The sequence below is a fragment of the Corvus cornix genome, chromosome 4 (assembly GCF_000738735.6).
Source record: "Corvus cornix cornix isolate S_Up_H32 chromosome 4, ASM73873v5, whole genome shotgun sequence".
In the NCBI taxonomy this organism is placed as follows: domain Eukaryota; kingdom Metazoa; phylum Chordata; class Aves; order Passeriformes; family Corvidae; genus Corvus; species Corvus cornix.
Window position 1 is genome coordinate 55,134,168 of NC_046334.1, and position 21,440 is coordinate 55,155,607.

Here is a 21,440-nt window from a genome sequence, read left to right on the forward strand (position 1 = left end):
AAGGGTGAAAATTGGTGGCAAGAGAAAGGATCACTGCTGCCTGGCCGTTTCAGCAGATTTTATTTTCTCAGCAAGATGCTAAATCAGGCTGGTCTTCAACCTTTCACGAAGCACAAATACATGGCCTTCTGATTTATAAATTAATGCTTGCTACATCAGTTGCTATGTATTATTGTAAATAACCTGTTAAAACAGTAACTGCAGGGCACGAGATGAGTGTCTTCCTTTGGCAAATGGCTCTATACTCCAGACCCACTAGTGCTACAGACATACTCTATTCTTTTGTATGAACAGGTTCTTTGATTTTTTACTGGGTTAATTTGCAGGACGTAATATATTATATGCAAATTCTGAATAAAATTCTGTGCACAGTACGTGTTCATAGGTTTATTTATGTAGTTAAGCATAGAAGCATCTAACACTGTATTACTGAATCACTGTGCATTGTAAGCCAGCATCCTCTGCTCTGGAGTCTAGAGTTCCCTAGTCTGTGTCAGTTGATGGAGCTACCCAGGGACACTGGAGTAAACTCTGCCTGAGTCTGAGTTTGGGTGGTTAGCATGAAATTCAAGTCTGGTTTAGCTTTTGTAGAGAAGCTTTGAAATATTTTAACCATTTTGATTAGTGACATTTTGGGGCCTCTGTTGAGTATCATATGGAGTCTCTGTGTGTATCACTGTTGAATCTACAGTGGTGTGACCTGCTGTACTGTCAAAAATGGGAAAGTGTGCTCTATGTACCATTAGTACTGTGTGCTTCAGGTTCATTAGCCTTAGTACCTAGGCTAAAATTGATGTATTCTGGGCAGAAATGCTTTGTAGTTCTTTCGGATTCTTGAAAACAGTATGAACAGGGTGCACGATTGTTTTTCTTGTCAGAAAGAAGCATTTATGAAGCCATATGGAATTATGGAAAGGGAAGATGCTTTAGTTGAAACTGTGAAAATGTGACTTGTTCAGAGTTTAAGAGACTTCAAATGAGGTGTAATTGCAGTGGTCTGTGGTAGAATGGAGGTCCTTATTAGCTGCTGTCTCCTCATCCAAATGAATTTGAAGTAGATTCATATGGGAATTAAGATGGATAGCAGTTAGTTAGTACAGATTAGTTAAGACATAGAGAAGATGATGAAACTTGGAGATATCAGGGAAGATTCTGTGTTGTCATGCCCAGAAAATTTAAAAAAGCTTAAATGTGTTCAGAAACTAAAGGGATCTTAATTGTATTAGCCTGTTACTGGATGAAGATAAAACTGTTCATAATGGTGCAGAAATATGTGTTCAGTAAAAATTTCCTTCCTGAATCCTGAAAGGAGCAAAAGTACGTGATTACATTGTATGAACTGCTATTCAATCCATTAATAATAAAAGAGGATGTTTAAAAACAATTTATTGGGAATGAACATTTTGGAACAGGACTTGTCCTACAGGCTTTGTAAGGAGGAAAGCTCATTTGTTGATTTTAAAAACAAACAACCCCCTGGTATATCAGGAAAATTTCAGAACGTGGAAATAGTGTTCATGTTTAATGCTGGTGTTCAAAAGAGGTATAATCTGGTGTATTGGGTTTGCATGGCCAAGCTTTGGTAGCAGGGTGGCTTCTTTGAGGAGCTGCTAGAAGCTTCATCCATGTCCAGCAGAGCCAGTGCCTGGCAGCTTCAAAGATGTACATGCCATTGCTCAAGGCTGGGCCAGTTAGAAATTGTGGTAATGCCTCTGTGATAACATACTTACGAAGGAAAAAACCAAATTATTGAGCAATTGTAATTGCAGCCAGAGAAGAGTGGGGTGAGAACATGTGAGAGGAAAAACTCTGCAGACACCAAGGTCAGTGCAGAAGGAGGGGAGGAGGTGCTCCAGACACCAGAGCTGGAATTCCCCTGGAGTCAGTGGTGCAGCCTGTGGTGAAGCAGCTGTGCCTCTGCAGCCCATGGAGAGATCCATGAGGATGCAGAATCCCCCTGCAGCCCGTGGAGGAGACCCCTTCTGGAGCAGGTGGATGCCTGACAGGAGGCTGTGACCACGTGGAAGGCCCGTGGAGAGAGAAGCCCCCTCTGGAGCAGCCTGTCCTTGAAGGACGGTGCCCTGTAGAAGAGTGACCTACACTGCAGCAGCTTGCAGAGATTTGTTGCTCATGAGAGGGACTCATGTTGGAGAAGTTCATGGAGAACCCTTTGCTGTGGGAGGGATCTTATGCTGGAGCAGGACTCCTCTCCCTCAGAAGCAAGAGAAATAACTTGCTATGAACTGACCATAACCCAAATTCCCTGTGTCCCTGTGCTATTAAGTAGGAGGTAGAGCTGGGAAGGAGGGAGGGGTGGGGGGAAGGTGTTTTGAAGTTTTTATTTTACTTCTCATTATCATGCTTTGATTTTGTTAGTAATAAATTAAATTAATATCTCTAATCTGAGCCTGTTCTGCCTGTGGTGGTATTTGATGAGTGATAATTCTCTGTTCTTCTCTCAACTCATGAACCCATAGTTGTATTTTCTCTCCCCTGTCCAGCTGCAGAGGGGAGTGAGAGAGAAGTTTTAGTGGGTGTCTGGCATCCAGCCGGCATCAACCCACTACACCTGAGTAGCTGTAAACTAGGTTGCCTGTCATCAGTCACAGGCAAAATTGGAAACGGAGGGGGATTTTGTTTCGCAAGGGAAAAGCATAATTACATTTCAGTCAACATGTCTTTCTTAGACAATAGGTGTTGTCAAACTTGTTTTCAGTCTTTGAGATTACAAAGTTGGTAGTCTAGTTGTGTAGATACACATTTGTTAAGCTTGCAGATCTGAGAGGCAGCTGGTTTATTTCTACTGGAGTTCTTCTAAAACAGTATTGGATTTTACACTCCATTAAGAGCAGTAATCTGAGAGTAGGTGTAGCTTACAGATGAAACTTGTGGGGTGGGAAAGACAAATAATGACATAGGAACTGTGTAGATCTGTCTTACACGTTTTGGTAACGTGGGCGTTTACAAATGCCAGTTATGTTACCTGTCACCTTTTTTAAATAAATCCCAGTGCATCGTTACACATTTATGAGGAAGAATCCAAGGTGCATCTGGAGATGTGAAGTACAGATCAGCAGTGTTCTTCTTGATTGTAGGTAAATATACTTAAAAATGTTGTGACGTTCAGTATTCTAGGAGAGCTTAAAATGATATTGGTAAAACTGATGGTGTAGAAAAGAGTTGCAAAATGTTTTTGATGTTTTGATAGAAAGTTAGGTAAATGAGGGTTTATTTTAAAGGCATGATGTTTTCATCACTGGTTAAACTCTGGAATTGAAAGAAAGCAGAGCCTTTCTTACGTGGAAATTGAAGTAAAAATTGACAGCTCTTTTGGTCTCAGTGGTAGTGGTTGGGTGAGGTTAAGAGGAAGTCTGTGTACTGGGCTACAGTGAACACATTGTCTTGTTTAGATTCATATAGGAAGTATTTGGGGAGTTGGACTGAGCATGAACTGAAAGAAGAGTAATAATACTAATTTTGTTCCAATGCTAAAGGGAGGAAGGTTTTTTGCTTTTCATTCAAGATGATGTCAATATTAAATATTTCAAATAGATCAGGTCAAAACGATCCTGAATATAGGAATTACTCTGAAGCACATTCAGTTTTGACTTGACAGAGCAGTTTTAGTTATAGTCAAGTGTTGACTTTTTCCATGTATTTCCATGTATTACTTTACATAATTACATAATTTTGCAAAGTTTTGTTTTGCTCAGTTTGTATTCAGAGGTCTGAAATGGTGCAGTTCTTGGTGCCAGTTCTTTTCATTGCTATTTTGTCATTTTAGCTTGCAGCAGTCTTCTTTCATTTCTAGAGGAAGAAAGGGAAATTAGGGAAGTTCCGTGCAGGCTTTGAGGACAAAGGTTGCATTTCTAGAAAGGTTGGTGTCATCAAAGCCAGATGTGGCTAGCTGTGCCCTGTCTGCAGTGGAACTCAGAAGGGGACAGGTTAAGGTGTCTGCCAGATATTTCTAGTTTGTGAAGTACTTTTTATTTACACATTTGTTTCCCTCCCCCCAAATTCATTTTACACAACGTGAAATTCCCTTATGGTTTTTTGGCATTAGTTTCCCTTGGGGTTTAAGAGTTATGTCTATTTGACGCATGTATCCAAGATTAAGCTAAATCTTAACTGTATAGTGTAGCAACTGATCTTCTGTAGATAGGACTGTCATCTCCTATTTAAGAGTTTAAAGTATGTTTTAACTGGAGTAGTCTTGAAGTTTTGCTTATCCCATGAGATTCTTTAAGTATACCAAATACAGGGTCAACTGAAGAAAGGGGTTCTGCAGTAATGTTCCCAAGGACCATATTTACAAAATCACTGAACTCTTATTTTGCATGCTAGGTGTTAGAATTGTTCCATTGAATGTACTTTAATGTCATCACTAGTCACCGTCTTTTTATAGAAAGGGTTTCTGTAAAGATGAGGTACAGTTTAGATGAGATTGAGTGGAGCCTGGCCAGCAAGTTCACTGGCTGCATAGACCACTTTGGCCTATGAGTTCGAGTGAATGCTGGCACTCGAATTACTTTGGTTTAGGGTAACTCAAGGTCCATCATTCGGTAACTGCTGTTTAGTATCGGTGCAATTTCACTGTACCTTCTCCATGGCAGCACGGATGAGTCTTGCACACAAAACAGAAGGCAAGGATTGTTAGGTTGGCAGGAGCAGTGTAACTCAGTAAGTTGAGGCCACAAGTATATTCAAAGGAGTGGGAAGTGCTGAGGGGACTGGGTTTGTTCAGCCTGGAGAAAAGAAGGCTCAGGGTAGATCTCCTCATCATGAGCCGGTATTTAAGGGTGTCTACAATATATATGGAGACTCCCTTTTTGCAAGGACCCACATGAAAAGATGAGGGATAATGGATGACAGTTGCCCTGATGAGATTACAATTAGACCCAAGAGGAAAATTATTCACAATGAGAGTAATCAGCCGTTGGAATAAACTTCCAGGGGAAAGGGTAGATTCCACAACATTGGACATGTAGGATTCAGCTGGACAGGGTGTTGGCCCATCTTGCCTAGACTGTGTTTTTTACAAGAAAAGTTGGATTAGATGATCCTTGAGGTTCCTTCCAGCCACATGTGCTGTGATTCTGTGAACTGCATTGCTGTCATTCTGGGTTTCTTTTTATGGTTGTGGGTTTTGGAGCTTTTTTTGCCTATCATTTAATGGAACGTGTAATGAAACTACTAAGAATCGTGTATTTTTTTTTTCAGCACAAACTTGCTTCTTAAAGATGTGGTGCACTAACTCAGTAACATATGCAACTGCTTCTGTAATATTTTTCTGTTGTTCGTGGTCTTCAGTATGAGCACCTTACTTTTTACTGCAAAAATGCCATCAGGAAAAGAAATGGATGGGAATTTCTATTGAGCATTCAGCTTGAACATGTAATAAAGACTTTATTTTCAACAGCAGAAAAAAGTAATGTGCACGATAGGCAAAATCAGTCTCTTGTGCAATTAATTTTATACAGCTCCTTTTAGATGAACTGCTAATAATACGTTCAAATCCTTAGTTTTTGATGCAGAGCCTAGGGTATGTTAGGTACTGGAGTAGTGAGATGATACAAAGCACTGGAAATGTGGTATTGGAGGCAGCTGATGAGATACTGGCTTGTGGTTCATTTACTTCCAAGTTTCTCTTTGCTGTGTGTTCTGACACAGAGCCTAAGGAACCAATGTGTTTCTAAATGGAGCTGACACAGTCTTTAAAAGTCACACCTCTTTTGTGGAAGATTTTTAGTAATAAGGCTTTCATTAAGTGATATTTTTTTAGGAAAAAATGAGTATTACTAAATATTACTTAGTAATACAAAGACCTGTTCATGTTCTCAGTCTTGTTAGTATTTACTAGTACGCATCAAAGACGACAGTGGGGTGGAGATTTAAGCATTAGTCCTGTAAGTGGTACTCCTGAAGTTAAGCCACAGGAAAACTTATGGTCCTCTTGGTTTCAATCCTGGCATTCTGAGAGTTCAGGACTCAACTCCTTTTTGTCAAGAGGCTTCATATGCAAAAGTTTGCTTCTGGGCTGGTGGACTTTGCATTTCTAGCTGCACAGAAAAAACACAGCTTCAGTGAGAGGAATAAAAGTCTGTGAATCCAGGTGGTTTTGGGTTTTTAGGAGCTAGCCATTAGCCTGCCTTTTCTTTGGAAAAGTGAGTTAAGATGGAGTAAAATTTCTGTCAGATTCCGGAGGCATAAGTAACCTACTTACCATTCTGTGAAAATCTAGATGGCTGCACTACTGTTACTAATAAATTGGAGGGAAACTGTGCACCCTGGTCTTGCTGTGTTTTCTAAACAATACAATACTAAGCATTGATTCCCATGCAGACTTAGGTCTTGCACAAATGGAAGTTGATGCTAAAATCCTGAATCTCTTTGGTGTCTTTAGAATTACTTACTGATACTTAAGCTCCTGAATAAATTCACCCAATCTGGCAGGTACTCTAAATATTGTCTGTTGTCCACCAGTTATTTGAAAACAATGCAGTCTGCTCAGGTTTTTCTCTAGAACCAATCTTAATCACACAGATTTGTTGGAAGGAACACCATTTCAATTAGCTTAAATTTGATTTAATAATAAAAATAATAATCTTGATAAAATGATTTTCCTGATTACAGCTTTTCTTTTCTTACTAAGCTATTTTTACTTAGCTGTAAGATCGAAGTAAAAATTGTTGACTGTCACTTGGATGTTGAGATGACTTTGTTTTCCTGGTTGAAAAATATTCACCACCCCAGTTACCTCACTGATCACTAGTACATGCATAAAAAGAAATAATGTCTCTTTACTGATTGTAGTCTGTTTTTGAAGCTTTTCCAGGGAAAATCACTTAGGTGCTGATGGTGTGGAAGAGTGATGAGGACTCCATGTTAATGTTCAGAGTGTAGTGCTGCTCTTAACTGCTGCTTGATTCTAGTGTAGTGTTGCAGCTAAACTGTAGCTATTGCCTGCGTATTGTAAATTTATTTTGATAGGATCACAATGTTTCTGGAATCTTTAAAGTACTTAAGATGACTGTCTGGGACAAGTCTGATAACTGGGTTTTGTGAAGTACAGATGTGTTGTGACACTTGCAGCTGAGAAAAATGAGCATTTTCACTGATGTAATCTTTCCTCTTTTTGTGGTCTGCTTGCTGTTTACGTTTTGGTAGTCAGCTCTTGTCAGAATGAGTGCAGTGATGGACAGTTTCATTGACTATGATTTTACTGAGAACTATTTCTCAAATATTAGTCGTAGGAAGTCTTGTTTGTGAAAAACTGTGATCAATCTAGTAACTTCAGCATTGCCAAAAGCCTCACGCTTTTTGTATGTTAGGCCTGTTTTCTTCTTTGGTTAACTCTGAAGCAGGTCCTTGTGTTGATGCGCTGGGCATCATGGGTCTAAGTGGGGTCCTTTGATCCTGTGTCTGTTCCTACTTCCCGCACACCATTACCCACTATCTCAGGTAGTCAGTGTGGTAGTTAAGGGCTTTGAGGAGTTTCTCAGGCATAATACAAATACAAACCAAGTTAACTCTACCTTGTTGTTCTGCCTGAGAAGCAGTTTCTTCTCTGTGCAGATTGATACAATAATCTCTCTTCAAGGAAGGGGTTTTATAATGAATTTGTTTGGAGTAGATGGTGTGCAAATATTTAAAGTTGTATGGTTTGTTTGTTTGTTTTTAAAAAGCCTTTCATACTGGAATAAAGTGGGATGATTGAATTAGACTTGCTAAATCTTTAAAGGATTAAAGATAGGATTGTGCCTTAAACTATATGTCTCATATTTCTGGATTTAAATGTCTTCATGTGATGCAAACAAATCTTGAACACTCAAAGTCATCCTTAATACTTTCAAACTACTTATTTTACTACACATAATTCTTCTAGCTTGTGTACTTGGGGATACCAGTTTTGGTCATCATCTGTGTGGTTCTGGATACAGTTAGAATCATAAAATTTCCTGAATTGGAAGGGACCCACTAGGATCATCCAAGTCCAACTCCTGGCCTTGTACAGGACAGCCCTAAGGGTCACACCCTGTGCCAGAGGGCTTTGTCCAAATGTTTCTTGACTCTGGCGGGATTGGTACTGTGAGGACTCCTATAGGGAAGTTGATGTACTAGTAGTAGATATACTGAAGCAGATACACTGTTCTCTGGTAGTGTGGTAAATAAAAGGAAACTACTCTTTCCTTTTTAAAATTAAAACTACTACGATTAAAGAATTCACTTAACACTGTCTTCAGATGAGTGACAGTGGCTCTTGGTGTTTTGCATCCTTCTTAAAGCAGTTTATGAGAGGTTTGTAGTTATCTGCAATTCTGCAAATATGGCATCTCTATTTTGCAGTGTTCTAATGAGTCCTGATTTGAAACTACATTGGTAAACTCTAGGAAGAATGAATACTTTAATCTCTTCTGAAAGTTGATCAGTAGCTGTGTACATATGTCCTGAAGAGTGTAGTGCTTTTGTTTTTCTTTGCTTGCTTATATTTTGCCTTCTCTTAAATATAAAACTATCCTGGAACCTCTAGTCATTACTAATGAAGACTCTGCATCCTGTCCAAGCATCACAGCTTTCCCAGTTACACAGTAAAATCTGCATAAATTCCATGAATGGTGTAGTGACCTCCAGACCAGGAACTAAGGTCTGCGCTGTATTTTTGTTTATATGAAATATTTAACTCCCTTTGACCTAGGAGGCTATTACTGAACTTGCATGGGATTATCAGGAGAACAAGGTATACTTACACCTGCATTAAAAAAAAAAAATTCCTTTCTTGTAGTAAGCCAGTAGTGGGCATTCCAACTCAATGGTTTTGTATACCCCTTATTTTATGAAGATGTGTTGGATTTGTTGGCAAAGTGCACAGTTTTGGTAAATATCTGCAATTCATTCAAATTGGCAATGCATTTACTAGACAGCATTAGGCTTACTCTTAAAAGGGCCCTTGGACATCAAAGAGGAAGAGCCTTCATTTTGCCATGCTTATATTAATTGTATAGACTGATCAATATAGAACAAGTATTGTCTGTGCTTCTTTGAAACATATTCAGTGCATTTGTGCTGAGAATTTAAATGTCTCTTTAAAAACAAGTGAAATACCCAGATTTGGTGCAGATCTACCTGAATTTATGATTTCTAAAAAGGAGGCTGCTTTTGCTTTTCAAATCACAGTTTAAAGCAATCATTTTACAAAGCCTTTAGATTACCAGTTCCCTATATTTGCTTTAGGGTCGTATCACTTCAGCTTCAGGCTAGTGAATGTGGTAAGGAAGGTCTCCCCTCTTTTTTCAGAGTACGTTGTAGCCATTTTTTTGCTTTTGCCTACTGTTGCTTTTTGTCATGACTTTATTCTCCCCTCAGCATTTCAGATGGAAGATCAGTAGTTGGTCAGTGTGTCTCTTAGTTACACTAGTGAAAGCTCTGTTGATAGTGGTGTTACTCATTAACCTAAGTTTCTGTGCACCCCAGTTTTCCTTAGTTCTTACCATAACTATTGGTCACCTAGCTGGCTTAAATGTAGTAATTTTAAAATGAAATGGACTTAAAATGACTGGGCTGTGGTGAACTGTCTTGTATGGTAAGCAGAAAATAGGCTAGAAAATACTATGGTAAAAAAAGGCATGAAAAATCTTTCATCTTCAGAATATTTCACTGATTTTTCCTAAACTTAAGTGGGTTTTCAGTTAATTTTAAAGTAAAATCTGAAATATGGGATTGAGAGGTTTGGTTTTGAGTATCCATGTTTATACTGTAAAGGTGTTTGTTCTCATTAGGTACAATGAAGCAAATCTTCCATATAATTGCATTAGTGATACGTGACATTAAAGCTTAATTGGCTTATTTTAAATATCTTACACATCAATTTCCTTCAGATTGTGAAAATTGAAAAGGTCATGAGTGCAGTTTAATATTCCAGGGTGAGAGATTTCAATTTTAGTACAATTTGTAGAGATTTAATTAGGAAACATGACTAAAAGAAAAAGGATATTGAATGCAAATTAGGCTGTTCATTAGAGTATAGAAGCTGAAACATCTTGAAGTATTGTGGAAATTTGATTGCAGATTCAGTAAGCACCTTGATTGATTTTTTAAGTTATTTTTATTTTTTAAAGTAGAAGTTATTGTAATTGTTCTTCAGGGTGTAGACTTGCTCTAATTGTCCTAGGCACTCTAAATGTGCTTCCTTTTTCATGGAGTTCTCTTCTAATCAATATTTTTGTTTTGCAGGAGATTGATGAAGCCTGCAAGAGGATAAAACGTGAAATTGATGATTTAGGTCCTGAAGTTGGTGACATAAAAATCATTCCGTTGTATTCCACCCTTCCTCCTCAGCAACAGCAAAGGATATTTGAACCTCCCCCACCAAAAAAACAAAATGGAGCAATAGGAAGAAAGGTAAATACTAAGCTGTGTTAGTATTCTGTTCTATAAGCAGCTACTCACAGTTGCATGGGCAATGAAATACAACTTTCAGCTCCTTTAAATATATTTGGACAACAACAAGTACAAGGGTTTCTTTAATGAAGTCTTAAAAATGCAGTATTTTATCACATTAGAATTTTTAGATAACTTGAAATTTGTTTATCAGTACAAATCAAAGTTCTCTCCTCCATCTTACAGGCCCAGGATGTTGTGGTAAGTTTGACTTGACTGAATGGAAGTGGCATTCATTTAAGTTGCTTATGAGACTCTAGTGGTTTAGTTCAAAATATCTATTACTTATTTTGCTTCTGTGAGATAAGAATTAGATACGATTTATGTGGAGGGATGGGATTTTTTACATAAGTAATTATTTTGAGTAATGGTTTTTTTGCCTTTTCTATTTTTTAAAAAATTTTATTTGAGACAAAATGGGCTGTCTCTTCAGGGTAGGTTATCAGGCAGGTTTTACCTGTTTTTTCAGGTTTGTGAGAAGGAGCAAGTTAGAACAAGTATGTTGAAGTTCATGGTTCGTATTTTTGTAGGAATAAATGAGGAATTGAGGTTCTTTCATTAGGCAAAATTGATTGAGAAACTGAAAAACTTGAAATGGCACAGTGAATGTTCCTCATAAAATTAGTATGTCAGTGCTTACAGTAATCCATAGCAGAAGCTATGTGTTTTATTAAAAAGGAGTGATGTTAGAGCTTTTTAAAGCTAAACTACTGCTATACAAAACTGACAGGCACAAAACTAAGATTTTGAAAGTCAAAGCTGAATCATACTATGTGCTCTAGGCAGGGTTTGTTCCTTGATTATTTGTTGTTTTTGTGCAGTATGATGCATGTAGAATAATAGTGACAACTTTCTAGTGTTCTGGAAGAGTAAATCACTTACTAAATCTAGTGAAATTACCTTCCTTTTCCTCTGGAAGTTGGTTGCAGAAAGCATTCAGTTTGAAATTGTTAAACTAATGCTGCAACAAGATTGTATTTGCAAATGACTTACATGACTGAAATTGCTTTTAAGTAATAAACAACTGAGAGCTGTGTATTTCATTAAATTTTCACTATGTTTAAAACTGTGCCCTTCAAAATTTTCGGTTTTCTGCATAAGAGCATAACAAGTGCAGAGCATAGTTTTTGTTATGTTGAAATGACAGAGCCAGTACCAGTCTCTGAGAGGAAGGCACTCTTGGTGTAGCAGCTGTTTTACTACAAGAAAAGTTGTTACGCCCAAAAGATGCCAACTGTAGTCAAAAGCAGGCACAGCATGTAGGCAGCACTCAGACCTATGAAATTACTTTTATCTGCTTTGGCTGAAATGTTCTGACTTCCATGTTTTAGTTTTTATATCCATAACGAATCTTAACTATGAGTGAAAGTGCATCTGTGTTGTACGTTTTTTAAATGTTGGTTTAGTTTCAGTTAGTCTAGTGATCAAGGTGTGTAAAGTAAAGCCATGTGATGCTGTGCCTGTCTATTCAAGGAAATGTCTGTTTTCATCCAGTCCCTCGTGGGATTGAACCTAGATTTTAGAACTGCTGAGGAGGGAGCTAGTAGGTGATCTGCATCCTTTCAAAGGCTCTAATGGTCATACAAGTGTAAGTGAAGTGCTTGCAGTATCTGAACAAAGTATCTTCGGAGCTTTAACTTTGTGAAATGGGAGATGCTGGAAGTAGTGTGGCATTTTGCTGTAGTAGGAATGGTAACAGCTAGTAGTGATGCAGCTTTAACAACTTAGCACTTTTTTTGTCGTCTTTGTGCTAAGAAAGCTGCTGTTATTGTGAGAAGGCTTGAGATTACAGATAAATACTCTGATTAACTAGTAAGAATTTTTTTTTAATTGAGGAAGATGAAGATGACTTAATGTTTCTATTCTTGTCTCTTATCCCTTTCATCTTATCCCTTCTTTTCAAACTGTGTTCCAGTTTCTGTTTCGGCAGTCTTAAGCATTGCTAGTTAATACTTAATGCAATATAAATATATTTTTAGATGGTGGATACTATGTGTATTTTAATATTCAAACCAACATTTTAAAATTAATCTCAGGAACTGCAGAACTACAGCTAAGGCTAATTATAATTTATTATTTTATATAGTGTAGTGCTGATATCAACTGTTTGATGTCCAAGTAACGTTGTACTTTGATTCAGACTTGAAAAATATTATAACCTCTTCAACCTTTTTAAAAATTTCTTCTGTTTTTACAGTCATTAATTACCATTTTTTAAGCAATGTGACAGTTACAAACAGTATCTGTATGTGCAACAGAATCCACTGTGTAAATAACTTTTTCCTTTCTACCTGAGGAAAGTTCTGTATAAATTAAGTCAATTCAGGTGCAAATTAAATTGTTTTACCACTGTGGACTAAGCATAATAATGGTATTGATTTCCTGGTATTGAAGTGTCCTAATAGAAATCAGTGGTTAAAAGCAGGATAAAAACCTTTTGTCTGCTCTGTAATTAGTATTTGAAGAATCTGGGTGTGGATGGTTCTGTACCTTAGCTGAAACAGAAAAACACAAAACTTTTTGAATAAGGTATGCTCTATAACAGCAACCTGAATGTGGATTAACTAGGCTTTTAATGTGAGAGTGTGAGTTTAATTTGTATATTTAATGCCTTACAAAATTTTAATGAAAATGTATTGAGATTTTGCACTGACTGGAACTGGTATTTGTGGCTGTTATGTCTTGACTAATTCGTGCAGCTTACCTGTGAATGACGTGTACAGAATTTTCTGTTTGAGGAATTTTAAGTAGCACATCATTTTAGGGAGAAACACCATAATTCCAAATTAATTGTCAGTGTTTTTTCTACCAAAGTACTGCTTTCAATATATTGTAGTATTTGGGCAAGTTTAGACCTTAAGAAGAGACAAGCTGAGTGTGTAAGTAGCTGACTGGTGGAGTGATCAGCCAGCAGGAAGGGAAATCGCCAGTCACTGGCCTCATTGTAGTTCTGAACCAGTTGTTAGGGAGTCTCTCCAGTTCTGATTGACAAACTGAAAGCAGTGATGGTGGAATGCTCTGAAATTAAGAAGTGAAGGGTAAGCACTTCTGATGAAGTGCTGAACAGGTTTTGGGTCTGTTCTGAGATAGGTGATGCAACTTGCTAATAACGTGATTCATTGTGGTCACTATTGGGACGAGAGCTAATGGTATCCATAGCCTGTTACACTGCATCTCTGGACATAAAAATTTAAATGGTGGCAAATCAAGCCTCGGAATTCTGATAGTCACGTTTGCTTTAATTTTTGCATGTGACTTAACCTTCTGAAAGGCTAAGAATGTAACATTAAAGATATGTAAAGGTGTTTGAATGTCTGGTGATAGAAAAAGACAAAGTGGGAATTAAATACATACTGGTCAGGATTTTAGCTGGAATGTGTTGGTAACAGCTTTATTTCAAACCAAATAAAAGAAAATACTGTGCTGGTAATGTATATAACTTTTCATTTAATATTATTTAACCAGTTTGCCCTGTTCAGGCTTTCAAACAAGGGTAAAAAGCTAGAATTAATAGATGATGTTAAAGGTATCCAGTATAACTTGTCATTTTGTACCAGAGATGTGAGAAAAAATTTTGAATAATGGTTTCATAAGTTAAATTTTTGCTCTTTTTTTTCTTAATTACATTTGTTTTGTTGTTAATAGACCCATAGGGGAGCAAAAAACAGTGGATGAAAATTGCTTTCTTTTCACTGGAAGTTCCTCTGGTTGATTTCAGATCATCCTGTGAAAGTGTTGGAGTGTTGCTCTGGTAGCTATTGATTAAGTGATGGAAAGTTTGCTGAAAGTTATTTGTGCAGAGACAAAGTTTCGGAGCACTTCATCTTCAGGATGAAGTAGTTTCATATAGTTGTTTGAGGTTTTGTTTTCTTTCCTCTTTTACAGGTTGTTGTGTCCACTAACATTGCTGAGACATCATTAACAATAGATGGTGTAGTGTTTGTGATTGATCCTGGCTTTGCAAAACAGAAGGTAAGTAGTATTTTTTTCTTCTTTACAGTAGGAAAGTTGATGGAATCTGGTTTGCTCAGGCAACTCTTCCCTTTGCAAACACTGATAGGTCTTTTTCCAGTTGAAATCTTGAACTGGGTTGGTTTAGATTTGTTTTGTTTTTAACTTAAGATTTTTACAGTTTGCACTTAGTCCACAAACTTTAGATAGAATAATTTTATTTTTAAAAATTTTATTTTTAAATGTGAGAATTTTGAGTTAGACTTGGAATGTAGTTTTTCTAGATACTCTAGGAAGGGTAGTTTTGTACTGCGTGTCTATGCTTGAGGATGCTCAAGCAAAACAAAGAAATGATATGAAAGTAAGTAAAAGTGGTTCTAGAAGCCTCCTCTTCTTATAAGTCACTGTAGAAAACTTCAGCACTAAAATGAGAAGAAAGAAATTATATCTGCTGTTTCATGTCAGTATTTACCATGTACTGTTGCAGCCCTGAAGATTGTAATCAAGCTTGTATTGTGGTTCTTGGAACATCATAGGATGTTCAGTGGAACTGAAGTAGCTTTCCTACAGTCAACCCAGTAACTAAATAAAATAAAATATGAATCTCATTATCTACGTTCAGTTTTTTCATTAAATGTAGCTTTCTTTGTTACTCGGTTTCTTAGTATTTTCCTCTAGTAATGGTACAAATTTTCAGTCTTTTTAACTTTTGCAAAATGAGACAGACATTCAGCAGAATGTGAGTACAGCCAGTGTGTTTTCTTACACTAGTTTCAATCGCCATTAAGGCTGAACTTTTTTCACAAATAGTTTTCATTGCAGAAGGTATTCTTCCAGTATAAGAACTAAGGTTTCTGTACATATTTTATACTGAGTCATACCAGAAAGGTCTTAAAACCGAAAATGTCTTCAGCTGAAACTACTATTTGACTACTGCCCTTTTTTTCAGTGTATTCTTTTCCATGAGCCCTAATGAGTTGGCAGGGCTGCTGTTCAGGTATGACTGCAGTGGGAGTTTTACAGAAAATACCAGCAGGAATTTTGTACTGTGACAATCTGCATGTACCCTTGAAATACAGTTTTCTTCTGTCAGCAGCCTGATCTTTACAGTTGTGTAAAACCTTAATGTTAGAGTTTTCTGATCTCTAGAATATGATTATTCAACCTCATAGTTATATCAAAACAACATTTTTATGGGATTTTTTGAGCATCATGACTGTTTAGCACTCTGTAGAACAAATTGACACATTCCTTTTGCTATCTAAAAATATATTTAAGAACAGGGAGCCTGGCAGGAGTTGCTGTTAACAAATGAATAAAAAATGCTGTTCTCTAGGCAGTTGTATTTGAAGCTCTCCAGAGTCTTTTGTAGCCAGGTTTTTTTTCTTTTCAGATACATACAACTTGGGATTTCCTAGTCAGAAGCTGTGTTTAAAAATAAGTTTAAAGCACTTTGGATTGTTGTCTTATCCATGAACATTGTTTATTCTTTTACCTTCTGTCCTGCTCTGCCTCCACTTTGAAATAGGTGTACAATCCTCGTATCAGAGTGGAGTCTCTGTTGGTGACTGCGATCAGTAAAGCGTCTGCCCAGCAGCGAGCTGGCCGTGCTGGTCGTACTCGACCAGGCAAGTGCTTCAGGCTTTATACAGAGAAGGCCTACAAAACTGAAATGCAGGTAAGACTGAGGTTCTTACATTGTGTTTATAAGAATGTCTGATTCAGGTCATTGAGTGCTGTGCTATTAAACAAAATGAGAATTTGAATGCTTCTGTAGTATAAAGTGTCTTGAAGAAATGTTACAAATTCTCTTTTTTTTTTTTTTTTTTTCCCCCCCTTATCCCCCCCCAGGACAACACATACCCTGAAATTTTGAGGTCTAACTTAGGATCTGTAGTATTACAGCTCAAGAAGCTTGGTATAGATGATTTGGTGCACTTTGATTTTATGGATCCTCCAGGTACCTTTTTCCATCTTTCCAATCTTTATTTTTGTGACTACTTTATATAATGACAACATAGAATAAATTATTTTATTGCTTTTTTCTGTTTTTTTATTGTAATCTGTAAGGAATGTCTTGTTTGTCCTGAAATTTAGTGGTCTGTATCATATTCAAGCAAGCTGTTTCTTTCTGTGTAAGAGCTTTTAGTGGAAGCAAGGAATCTACTGAATGCCCCTTGCCTTCAGAGAATAAGAGAAAATTCTTGGCATTAGGAAGTCTTTTTATTTGAGGTTTTTTTATGTATCACCTTGATTACACATTCTAATTGTGCAATCAGTTAACAGCTGTTGGTAAATAAAATGGGCTGGTGTTTTTAAAGCTGAATACGTAGTTTGGCTCAAACTATAGTTTATGTGCATCTTTCTTCTAAGTGTTAAATGTTCATACATGCTTCAGAAATAACTTACATTGTTAGTTAAAAATGTAAATCAGCCAAATATAAATGTTAGTTGTTTTTTCCCCTAAAATAAAAATCTGACATAGTCTGTAAGTTTTTAAATAGTTCTACAGAACAATTAAATTCTTTGTTCTGTGCAACATCTATGGTAGCTTAGCAGAAAGACTTTTGGATTTCCTTTTATTTTTCTTTGTGGGTTAGTACTGACTCTGTGTGAGGAATGCAAGATAAAGAGAATATTCTTACTGGCTTTCTGAAAGACTGTAGGTATCTAGAGTTGACATGGCTGAGATTTTAGGACTATTGGTCTATTTAGTATGGACAAGGGAAAAAGTATCTGCAGGGAGAAGTGATACTACTGGTACTGAATATTTCACAATGCTACTGCTGTCTGAATTTTGAAAAGCAGTAATCTTCAAATATTCAAAGCTTGTGACTAAGTTTAAAGCTTTTCTAAATAAGTGTTCCCTCCCTCCTGCCCCCATTCATTCATGCTTGGGTGTGTATTACTGGACTTGGTAACAGTTTGGCATTTGGATGCTAGGGAATGGAGAACAGAAAAAAAAAAAAGATACCTAATAACAGTCTGTGCTTCCTTGGTTTTTGCTGATTCAGAGAAGTTTGGTTAATGTTCAAGTTTACATATTTTTTTCTTTCAGCTCCTGAAACCCTGATGAGAGCCTTAGAGCTTTTGAATTATCTGGCTGCTTTAAATGATGATGGAGACTTGACTGAGTTGGGATCCATGATGGCTGAATTTCCATTGGATCCACAGCTGGCTAAGATGGTTATTGCAAGCTGTGACTACAACTGTTCTAATGAGGTCCTATCTATTACTGCCATGTTGTCAGGTAATAGCAGGAAAAGAGAAAAAAAAAAAGCAGATCTTCAGTTTGGGGAAAATTTAATTTTTCCAAATCAGAAAAATAACGTAAATATATTTCTAATAAAATTAGAATTGTTTTTTAAAACTTCATATATGGGTTCAGTCATTATGGATTTATGTAGAGACCTTGAAGCTAGTGAGTAGTAATGTTAAAAACTAGTACATAAAATTATCTAAGAATTTGCTCCTAACATCAGTTAAAAGTATATAAGTTTGAATTGTTGGGGGTGGGGAATCAGGCCAGTGGAACAGAGATTTCTGTTTAGGTTCATAGTCAGGCCCAGAAATGTCATCTCAGCCACTGGTTTTTGAGTCAGTGAGATCTGTTTTGTGTTGTGCATTCTTCTGCACTTTGATAAATCACAGTCTTCTCAAAGGGATCAGAGTATAATTTATATTAAATCATAATCTTGTACGTGATACATTTTTCAGTCAGTAAATGGCAAAACTGGAGAACAGTTAGTACTTTCAAAGGGAAAAAAGAAACTTGGAAGGAAGACGTATCTTTAAAAGAATTAACTTAGGTGTGCAGCTGTATTCCACTGCTGTTAAATGAGTAGCTCTGTGTCAGAGCAGAGCTGCTTGCTGAGAGAACTTAATGAGAGGAAAATGTCACCAAGCAAACCTTGTATTTAATTTCCCCATTGTGTGTAGAAGTGACTTTGGTTTATAACTAGAGGTCATAGGACAAGCAGCAGGTTTTACTCTATTATGAAAATGGGGGTGTTCTTACTCTTAAGTACTCTTTTGTCTTTGGGATGTGGTATTTTATCAGCCTCTCCACAGTGCAGGTGTATTGCTGACATGCTTAACTTGGTTGGCTCGAGGAAAAAAAAGTTTTCACTAAGTGTAAAATTTGTTGCTTCAGTTTAGTCTTACAGTATATTTGTATGAAAGTCTTTAAGAACAAGTTAAAATGTTATGATTGTTCAGACTCAGAGCAGATGGGCAGGGCAGAATCATAATATTTTTCTTTAATTAAATGGTAGGCTTAATTGCGGAGGTGGTGGTAGGTTGGTGCCTGTCTTTCTCTTCTCTTCTGCCTTCTCTTCCCAGTATCTACTATAGATCAAGTCAGTTTAGTATTTTTGTCTGTGGCCTTCAACTGATTTGCCTTACTCCTATTCCAATTTACCTTTTCCCAGGCCATGATAACCTTCTTTGTTTTAAGCCACGATTAACATAATGATAAATAAGTTTTGGGGGAAAAATAAAAAGCGGATTGAAGCTGGTTAGTGTATGGGTCATAACTAAAACACTACTCTTAAAAAAACCATAGTCCTGGTCTTTGTAAGGGCTGTTTCCCAAAGTAAGCACTTCTTTTAAACCAGCAGCATAATAGTATGTTTTGGTGCATTAAGTGCACACAAAGATTGTCAGGCTCTTGATAGCAATCCATGTTTTAAGTTTGGACTGAATGGGAAACTAGGTGACAGAAAAGAGTAAAAATAGCATTAAATAAATGAGCAGATTAAATGATTATACTTCATTTTATAAAAGCCATGGTGTCATGCTGTGGTATGGAAAGTACTATTACTTTTTCAAAACACTGAGTTAAGCCAGTGATAGAATAATCTGGATTTTGCTTTTATTAGTATGAGTTAGAAATGAAAATACACTTGATATTATCTCCTTTTTCAAATGCAGGACCCATTATAGAGGGTGTTTATTTCACACCTGCATTTCCATTTTCTTTAATGCATTGGTCTTTGTTGATTTGTTACCATGATTCACTGCTGCAGTGTGATTTTTTTTTTTTTTTTTTTTTTTTTCCTTCTCAAGTTCCATCTGGTATACAGCTCACAATATCTAGTGCTTTGTGACTTTTATGCAAATTTAGGAGTAAAATAAAGTCAAACAACATAACACTGCACAAAAAGCCCTTGTTTGATAGGGATATGTCATATGCAAAGAGGTATTCTCATGTGATTGTGGGGCTTCAGTTAATGAGAAAACTAATGTAGTCCCAAGCAACTGGAAAAAGATAAAGGATTTTTAGTATTTAATCATTAATTTTATTGAAATTTAACCTCTTAAAAATTACACCTACTTACAACCAAACTGATTTATTTTCTGGTGTAGATCTCTATAAGGTAAATCACAGATGGGTAAGGTTGGAAGAAATCACAGTGGGTGACCTGGTCCAACCTCCCTGCTCCAGCAGATCCAGCTCCAGATCTCTTATAACTACTTTCAAGATCTTGTGGATTGATATCAATCTTACAACTTACTAGAATGTTGGCAGATCATGAATTAAGTTGGCTGCAATACTATTTATGGTCTTTGCTAGTTTGTATCTGGAAAAGAAATGGTAGAACATGATTTTTGGATGGAAGTCAGATGAGTCAGATGTATGTAAGAGAATATAATGATAGAGAAAGCTCATTATGTTGCATTTTTTATATATATTTTTTTATTTGAAGTAGTGCCAAAGGACAGTTTAACCTTCCACCACTACCGCTGCCATCACAGCCTTTAGACTTATTAATACTAGTTCATTCACATGTTTCTGTATACCAGTGCTAATAGCAATACCATGTGGGAGGAGACTTGACTGGTGTGTTCTTGTCTAGTAACAGACTTGTGATAATCAAACCTCAAGTTGGTTTAGGCTGTGCTAGTATACTACAGTTTCAGAACTATCTACTTTGTCTGTAGGGACTTTCTGAAAAAGCAAATTTGCAATTAAAGAGTTTCATTTAGGTACTAGCTCCTGGTAGAGCTATCAGCACTGGGTTTGAACTAAGATCTGTTTAGCCTTCCAGTCTGTGTAGGTAACCTTGATGGCCTTCAGACTAGAGATTTTGATGCCTACATATAGTTCTATTAAAATAATCAGGTACTCTGTAGCTTTGAAACCCTCTTGTCTTACAGATGTGGTTAGGTGTTGATGTACCAAATCAAGGTAGTAAACAGTCCAAGATGCAGTTGGAGGCCATCCTGCCCTGCCCTATGCTCTGTGAACTGACCTAGCTAGGCCTTGTTCCTCTATCTGTGAATGCGTGACTCATCGATATGGGCGTTTGTGTTGGGCCCATACCAACCTTGTTTAGTCCCACAGTGTTTTGTTCGCCCCACGGAAGCAAAGAAAGCAGCAGATGAAGCCAAGATGAGGTTTGCCCACATAGATGGAGATCATTTGACGTTGCTGAATGTCTACCATGCTTTCAAGCAAAGTAAGTCTGTGTCTGTTTTAGTAAAATTATTTGTTATGCTTTGTGCTGCCAACTTCGGTTTCTGGGTTCCAAGGACAGTTGAAAGGCTTGGGTTTTGTTATTTAGGTGTTACTTTCCTTTGGGGGTCAAACAAAACCAAAAAACTACCCAAGCAATCTTGTAATAAACTGATGAGCATGCAAATAAGCCAGGCTTTTAAATCAATGCTGGGTAACCTTGGACAGAAGGAAGCAAGTGTTCCTGTAATTAAGAAATATTGGAAGTTTATCTGACATTAATTATAAAAAAATCTGCATAATTGCTTAGTGATTTTTCAGGGAGAGCCGTGCAGAAAAAACTGTGAATTTGGAGAAGGATATGTTGCTAGAACAAAAACCTTTTTAATTCTAACTTCTTAATGTAGTTAGGAATTCTATAAAAAGGCTTTGGAGTAGATTAAGAGGCAAGTGGATGATGCATCAACAAGAAGTAACGTAGAACTGTGTAATACATATGTTTCAATTATGTAACTTCAGTGGATGGAATTTAGAGAAAATATATGATCCTTTTCAGCATAGCTGAAATATATTTTAGCAGCTTAAAGAAGATAAG

The 21,440-nt window shown here is 36.9% G+C and overlaps 1 protein-coding gene across 1 annotated transcript in view; it reads left to right on the top strand.

The window, feature by feature from the left end:
• The window catches only part of DHX15 (DEAH-box helicase 15), a 51,942-nt gene that overhangs the window by 14,426 nt on the left and 16,076 nt on the right, over positions 1-21,440 (top strand). The window contains exons 6-11 of the mRNA XM_039550313.1: positions 10,231-10,398; positions 14,323-14,409; positions 15,917-16,066; positions 16,240-16,348; positions 17,447-17,638; positions 20,727-20,849. Coding sequence (XP_039406247.1) covers positions 10,231-10,398; positions 14,323-14,409; positions 15,917-16,066; positions 16,240-16,348; positions 17,447-17,638; positions 20,727-20,849 — 829 coding nt within the window. The remainder of the gene's footprint in view (positions 1-10,230; positions 10,399-14,322; positions 14,410-15,916; positions 16,067-16,239; positions 16,349-17,446; positions 17,639-20,726; positions 20,850-21,440) is intronic.